Source organism: Pteropus alecto, unplaced genomic scaffold (genome assembly GCF_000325575.1).
Source record: "Pteropus alecto unplaced genomic scaffold, ASM32557v1 scaffold131, whole genome shotgun sequence".
In the NCBI taxonomy this organism is placed as follows: Eukaryota; Metazoa; Chordata; class Mammalia; order Chiroptera; family Pteropodidae; genus Pteropus; species Pteropus alecto.
Genome location: NW_006434709.1, coordinates 25,783,378 through 25,791,481, shown reverse-complemented (window position 1 = coordinate 25,791,481; position 8,104 = coordinate 25,783,378). Strand labels below are relative to the sequence as shown.

At 45.1% G+C, this 8,104-nt stretch overlaps 1 protein-coding gene across 1 annotated transcript; it reads right to left on the bottom strand.

Annotated features, from left to right (window-relative positions):
• Positions 1-2,233: 2,233 nt before the first annotated feature.
• On the bottom strand, positions 2,234-7,718 carry LOC102885732 (cytochrome P450 1B1). Its single transcript, XM_006909667.2, has 4 exons — positions 7,365-7,718; positions 7,077-7,210; positions 5,898-6,941; positions 2,234-3,016 (listed from the first exon to the last, which is right to left on the bottom strand). The coding sequence occupies exons 3-4, from the start codon at positions 6,938-6,940 to the stop codon at positions 2,437-2,439; spliced, it is 1,623 nt and encodes a 540-aa protein (XP_006909729.1). The 5' UTR covers position 6,941; positions 7,077-7,210; positions 7,365-7,718; the 3' UTR covers positions 2,234-2,436.
• Positions 7,719-8,104: the final 386 nt, after the last annotated feature.

The following is an 8,104-nucleotide window of genomic DNA, read 5'->3' as shown; positions in this document are numbered from 1 at the left end:
AAGCACAGCTTTCCCATTGCTGAAAGTGCCAGATAAACTGAGCCCACATACATAAAACCGACAGAAAAACAGATTATAGCACATCTGGATCTGGTTGACTTAATGAGGCATCCAGATTGGCACATGATTACTTTTTCTGTCACACATCTCTCAGATTAAGTAGGCTACGACAGCCCAAAATCACTGTTTCAGCTCTACTGGGTGGGCGGAAGGATAATAATATTTTGGAATTGCCAGTGCCAAAAAAAAGTAAACGTATTTGGTAAGCCCGATTTCTATAGTTGACTTTAGTGCCTTTAAAAACACTGCCACAAAGGTTTTCAAAGAGGTACAACTATAAGATATTACCAAAATTATCTGAAATTTTAAATAGTAAAGAATTTCAAATTACAAAACAGTTATGCTACACTGTGGATTTTTTTTAACTCTACTTGGGATTTAACACTGGCACATGAAACATAGTTTTTCTAAATATTCATACTTCAAATTAATTAATTTGGAATGAACCATCTTTTTCTTTTTTCACTTTTTCACTCTTTTCTCTTACTACTCCCCCATAACCATTATATACTTCTTCTTCTATAATTTTGATAAAAAGATTCCAAAAGCTTGATAAAATGTAACAAGCCGTAAGCACAACTTCCTTTGGATTTTTACATGCAGTGAAAGTTAAAACTTCAAACTTCATTTTGTATTTTACGATCTGCTACCACTTTTTTAAGGTTTCAGATTATTTACATAAACTGAACGTATACATTTTGTTCAAGCTTTATGTTTTCACAGTTACCAAAGCGACAGGCCACTAGGTTGCATCTGATCTGCTCAGCTCCACTGGTACATGATACAATTCTTAAAACAGTCTCCCAAGACTGCTTTCTGATTCTGGCTTTTCAAAATGCTGACATTAGCACTATTTTTTAAAAACCATTTAAAAGAAAAACTAGGTCTGTTATAAAGAGAATTTTCTCCCTTGTTACCTAATAAAGAGAACATCCAGATAATTTGTTGCATTTTTCACTATTCATCAGGCAAACACAGGTTATATTTCTCTGCCTTCTATAGGCTAATGGTCAGATTTCCAGTAAGTTAAACTGGAACTCAATAATCAAAATGTCTTTAAAATTAAATTAAAATTTAAGCATGCCAAGAGTTTGGAATTACAACATATTAACTAGATTGATTTTGGAAAAGAGATTTCTGTATTACAAATATAATCATAATAAATGTTATAAAGTAATAAGTAACATATCTTAGAGATCTAATTTTTAGATTTTTTAGTTTTCTCAAGTTTTGGATGAGAGAAAAAGCCTTTGCTTCAACTTGGTTTCCATGATGTCAAGAAAAAAAAAAAAAAAAAGATAGTTGATTTAATCAAGCTCATTTCGTGTATGTGAGCCAAATATAGTTGAATTAGTTGTACTTTTCAATTTGCTATGACATTATAAAAGGTATACATTATTCAATCTTTTCTTGACCAAAATAATTAATACTATTTAATAATAAAATAACTAATATATATTGCCTATGAATAATAATATATGTATACATACTGAATACTATTTGGTGACTTTTAATCTATAAGATGTATTGAAATCAGTGTATTGCAATCACATAGTTTAAAACTTAGCTGGGCTGGTAAATCTTGGTTTTTATTGTTTTGGTTGTTTTCTTTTTGCTCATAACTGAGATTCGGTACTTTGGCAACCAAAACAGATTGAAATTTTTGACAATTTAACAACTTACACTTTAAAATTCATAATAAACCACTGAAACCCACTATAATCACTAAACCAATAACTATTAATTTCTTTTTGAGCAAATGACTTCATGAGCCATCCAAAAAAATAAGAGAAAGCACATCAGTAGGCAAAAAGATAAATCCATCCATAGATAGCAGAGACTGCCTCAGCTACTTTACTGAAAAGGTGAGAAGGGACTCTCTGGTCTTACTTTTTCCTTCTCACCCTCAATCACATGTCTTATGCTGTAATCATTTGCCTTTGCATATTTAACAACATATTCCGAAACTTTGCATAATATGGTTTTCTAAGGAGCAGATTTTAGCACACAGAATATCGATCTTAGATGCCAAGGTTATTGGAAGTACCTCTTCATCGGGTGGTTCTGTGTGTATGTGTGTGTGCATGCGTTTTAATTCCAAAGAATGCTCCCTCAGAAAATTATTACCAGCATTCTATATATGTATAAAAATTTTCTGAGCCCTTTAACTCTGACTCAAAAAATCTTCCCAGAGCTCTTGCAGAGCCCACTGCTGATCTGAGGATACATCTGTAAAACACAGCTGCTGGTTCGTTTCTGTAGGTTTCTGCTCACATTAGAGGCCAGCTGAGAAAGTGGCACAGAGGACCTAGAAAATCTTATTCCCTATCCCCCAAATACTGAGTACTTCTAAAATTCCAGCTTGCTTCTGGCTTCTCACTGACAGTCTTCTCTAGCTTGGACAGCTCTATCAAGGAGTTCCATAGACTCTCTGAGAGTGACATTGATTTTAAATGACTTGGGTTTAATGGTCAGGCCATAATTAAAATCCAATTTCGAGGACTCATCTGGATCGGCCTTGAAATTGCACTGGTGAGCCAGGATGGAAATGAAGAGAAACAGCTGCATCTTGGAAAGCTCTTCCCCGATGCAGCGCCGTCTGCCCACTGAAAAAATCATCACGCTGCTGGCCAGGTCCTTGTTGACAAAGCCATCCTTGTCCAGGAACCGAGTAGGGTCGAAGTCCTCCGGGTTAGGCCATTTCACTGGGTCGTGATTCACTGACCACTGGTTAACAAAAACCACCGTGTCCTTGGGAATGTGGTAGCCCAAGACAGAGGTGTTGGCAGTGGTATGGTGAGGAATGGTGACGGGCACAAAGCTGGAGTAGCGCATGGCTTCATAAAGAAAGGCCGTGACGTAGGGCAGGTTGGGCTGGTCGTCCAGGCAGGGCAGACGGTCTCTACCCACGATTTGATCCAATTCTGCCTGTAGCTGAGCCTGCACTTCAGGGTACCTGTTTGGTTTTCAATGTAGAGGGAGAATACAGTGAGGAAAATTCATTTTTCTCTCATCTAGAAAGCACATTACGATTTATGTGAATCCCACTTTTTTTATCTGAATCAGTGACTGAATGAACGTTTCTGCCCCCCCCCAAAAAAAACTAAAACAATTTCTTAATTTTTCACTAAATTACAAGATGAGTAAGTTAAAAGTTATATTCCCTTTAATAAGCTTCCCATGGCTAATGCTATCTTTCCCATCACAAGTCAAAAAAGGTCTAACTTTTCTTGGCCTGAAAAAGCATGGTGATGGACAAAGCCAACTTCTCCACTAGGCTCAGCAGGCACAGCGTCCAGGATCTACGATACTTTTCCGGGGCCCATGAAAAGGTTTTCATTACTTTCAAAATCAGAAGGGGGAAAAAAAATGAACTTTTTTAATGTTTTTAAATTATATATTAAAAATGTTTTCATATATAATTTAGATATATTTATCTTTATACCAATGTAGTCATAAAATATAATTAAAAATATTTTTTATGGAGTAAAGAGTCTACAAAGACAAAAGCACCCAGGGCCCACAAAAGTTAAAATGCATCCCTGAAAAAGATCCTTTTTTCTCATCTTCCTACTGTTCTGATTTTATACGAAAATAGTTAGTATCCTGATAAATAAAGCTACAGATCTTCTAAATGTAAAAGCAAATTCCTAGCATTCATGAGATTATGGTACAAACTGTAATACTTATTCACTGTTGGTGATATAAACTAGCACAATCCTTTCGGAAAACAAAATCTTAGTATAAAGCAATATCCATAAGGGCAACCCTTCACCACTCTTTTTAAACCCAGTAATCCATGTTTAGATAATGTATTTTCAGGGAATAACAGGCACATAAATATATAACCCCAACAATAGCTGAAATTTTAAAGATGTAATCAACATTAAAGCTCAAAAAATGATTTTATAAAGTGATATCTTATTATGGCAAAATATTATGTAACCATCGAAAATTACTATGGTGGATACTTTTGCAATCAATAAAAAAATAAAGATTTTTTAAAAATTACTAAAATAAGTTTAAAAGATGGGGAAATGTCCATTGCAATAAGTGAAAATGTCAGAAGTAAAAAAATGTAAATAATTATTGCAACTCTGAAAAAATTTAAGTATGTATGTGATGAAATGATTTTAAAAATTGCTTCATTAGCATCATACTCCAGGGGTCTGCAAACTTTTTAATAAGGGGCCAGATAGTAAATATTTTAGGCTTTGCAGACCAAACCCTCTCTCTTGCAACTATTCAATTCTGCTTTGTGCTGTAATGTAAAAGCAGTCACAGACAATACATAAATGTATTTTATAAATTTTATCAAAGATACAGAAATAAGTAGTGTAACCTGCCAATCTCTGTCATATTGTCTTTTCACTAAAAAGAAGAAAAAGTACTCATCAACTACATTGTATTGAAAGTAACCCGAAAATTGTTTATTCCTTCTGCTGATCAATCTGTTTCTAATAAAAAACAAAGTTGGTTTCAAAAGATAACATGCTTATCTGGGGATGCTAAGGGCCTATTAATCCCATTTTGGGATGATTAATTATCGACTTCTCTTTATTCAATTTCTGTCCCCCATAGGTGTTTCTATGATCATAATACTGAAAAGTGATTTTAAATATACAAAAAATTCAATTTGTGAAAACAACCATATAGTTTCTAAGGGCTGCAGTGGATTTGAATTTAAAAAAAGCAGCTGTCTTTGCCTTTCAATTTCTGAGGCTCCAGCAAATTCAGCATTCCCCACCGCTAACTTGTGCTCCAAGAAATAACACAACCAGGATTTCTAGTCTCTCCAGGCAATCAAGATTTGCCTTAAGCGAGACATTTGCCCCTGAGGTAGGGTTGCCAGACAAAATAGAGGCCGCCCGGTTAAATCTGAAGTTCAGATAAACCATGGCTAATCTTCTTATAAGTATCTCCTATGTAAAATTTAGTTTTTTATTTGATAAATCTGGCAATACCCAATACCAGAAACCTGTTGGAGCGCCTGCTCAGAGCTTCATAGAGGTCCGCGACCTTAATCAACGTGGGCACTGGAGACCAGCTAACCAACCCAGCCGGTCCCAGCTAACCAATCCAGCCGGGCCCAAGGATCAGAGAGGTCCGCTGGGGCCTCTTAGATACGATATTTGCCTTTGCTGTTCTGAGCTCGGTAAAAGCGACTGGTTCTCCAATTCTTTACCCGACCCTCTCTTATCACTAGCCCGGCGGTTTTATGCAACCGCACAACCCGCTGGTTTCTGGCTGCCTTCCTAAAGCTTCCAGGCGAGTTAACCGTCCGCAAGCCCAGGTCTGCGGACCACCGGACTGCCGTCCTAAAGCTTCCTTTGCCCGAGAACAAAGCCGAGACGCGTGCTGGCTTTGAGCGCCAGAGCTGGGTGGCCTCGGATCCGCGCCGGGAGCTGGTCGAGCCGATTAGGCTGCCGTGTTTGACATATTTACCGCGTTACCCTTTCTTTCGGAACCGTTCCAATTTTGCTTCTTCTGTCAGGGAGGAAGAGATCGGGGCTGACCTGCGGGCACTTGAAAAATCTCATTTTTCCAAGGGGTTTCTCACAAATTTGTCCCCACTCAGAGAGGTAGCGGCAAGATCTGAGAGGCGGAGCGGTCCTGGCGGGGCTGGTGGGAGGGCGGCGCGCGCTCACGTGTCTCGGTACGCATTGTGCCTTCCCAAGCTGCGCTTTCGGGATGTGTGATCTCAGATTTGAGAGGTGGGGACCTGGAGTGAAACTTCAAACCCTCCCTGCGCGGAGGTCGTGACCTCGGCCTATTTCAGTCCCACTCCACCTTTTATAGGAGGAAAGGAAGGCCCGACCCACACCAGGAGGCTTTACCTGGTGAAAAGAATGAGCAGCCACTGCAGCGCGGTGGAGAGAGTGTCTTGGCTGGCGCCGAAGATGTCGGTGACAGTGGACGGCACGTACTCCGCGTCGAGCCGCGCGCCGTGGTTGCTCGAGCCCTCCGCCGCCTGCTTTCCCACCGAGAGGATGAAGGCATCCATCATGTCGCGGGGGGCGGCGCCGGGCTGCAGGCTTTCGCGGTGCCTTAGGAACTTGTCGAGGACGAAGTTGCTGAAGTTACGGTTGAGCTGCTGGAATTCGCGGAACGCGGTACGCACCGGGTTGGGGAAGCGCTGCAGCCAGGGTAGCGTGTCTACCAGGCTGCCCGCTGCCACCGTGCGCCCGAATTCCTCATTGTGGCTCAGCAGCTCGCGGAACTCGGGGTCGTCGTGGCTGTAGCGACAGCCGAAACACACCGCGCTCATGACGTTGGCCACCGCCACCACTGCCAGCGGCCGCGGGTCTAGGAAGGCGCCGCCCGCGCTGCCGCGCACCATCACCTCCACCAACTCACGCGCCTCGCCTAGCAAGTGGCCCTCGAGGACACGGCGGCTGCGCAGCTGGCGCGTGGAGAAGGCGCGCATCGTGCTGTTCGCTACGCGCCGCTGCGCCTTCCAGAGCTCAGAATACTGGCTGAAAGCCAGGCTGCGGCCACCCGACACCACGCGGAAAGAGGCGAAGGGCGGCCGGTCGGCGAAGGCAATTCCCTGCTGCACCAGGGCCTGGCGGATGGCGCGCTCGCCGTTCAGGACCACCACAGGGCAGCTGCCCAGTCTTATCTGGAAGACGTCGCCGTAGCGCCGCGCTAGGCGCGCGAACGCAAGGTGCGGCGCGGGACCGAGGGCCGCCGCATTTCCAATCAGCGGCCACGCAAAGGGACCCGGGGGCGCGGACCCTGGCTGCCGCCGCCGCCGCCTCAGCAGCCACTGGCCTGCGTGCACGGCGGCCAGCACCGAGAGGAGCAGCAGAAGCATGGTCTGCTGGGAGGACAGCGAGATCGGCAGCAGAAGATCGTCCACGCTGACGCTGGTGGCCATGCTGGAGAGAGAAGGGCAAAGACGTGACACTCAGGTGTGCAGAAAAAGGAGCAGCCACCCCACGCCCCAACCGGTGGCCTCGGACTACCATGCGCTGTTGGATAGGGAAGTTGTACATAGGTCAGGTCAGGGCTACCTCGCTGGAGAAGCAGCTGAAGACTTCCCTTCTCGTCCCAAACCCACTCCCCAAAGGAGAAGGGAAGGGGCGCGTTTCAGCTCCTCTGTGACGCTGCCTCGAGCCCTCCCTCTAATCCAGTCGCTTAACGGTTCCTGCAATTCAAGAGCAACAAGACGGCCATCGAGACAGTGGCGCTCAGTTCCCTCTAAGTGCCTATCATCCCAGCCCCTGCACCCGACCCCAGTCCGGATCTGCGAGAACCCAACAAAAGGTGCCGCGGGAAGGCGGCTCCGCGGGCCGACTAACCTGCGTGGAGGCGCGGTTTCCAGCGGCACGGGACTGCCAACTCCAAGAAGGACAAGATGTCAACCTGAGTGTCTCCGGGAAGTTAGAGGCCCGCCCCGGACACCTGCTACCAGCTCTGCGAGCCTTAGCACCCACCCTGCAGTCTCGAGGCGTCGTCAGAGCCAGAGGCACTTAGATTGGGATGGGGACGTTGAAGGTGCCTCCTCTGCGGAGCCCTGCTACACCTGAGGCCTCAACAAAGTCGGAGTTTTCTTACAGCGTGGGGATTGAGGTTGAGGGTCGATGAGGGGAGTCAATACCCAGCCCTCACGCCCCCCGCGCGGCTCTGACAGCTGGCGTCGCAGAGGCGTGGCCCGTTTGCATACAGTCACTCCAGAGAGTCAAAACGCGCCATCCCGTTTTAAAGGTCTGTATAGAGGGAGGAGGCAGTGGGACCTGGCGGGGGCGGTGCTTGCGGGGGGCGGGGCGGGTTGCGTCGGGACGGTCCACGCGGTTCGGATTCTAAGTGGGATCGCCGCGCGCGTGTCACGCAAGGCGGGCCAGGCGCGCCCCGACGGCATTGGTGAAATAGCCGGTGGCTTTACTAAAAGCGACGGCATGAACTTTTCGTTTTCCAGAAAGCCAAACTTAATCACTATCATTCCCAAAGGTGGCTGCACGGTTTCCCCGGACGCACGCTCAGGACAGAAGCTGCCCATCACGCTGCGCTCTCCGTGGGAGCGCGCCCCGAAACTCCCTTC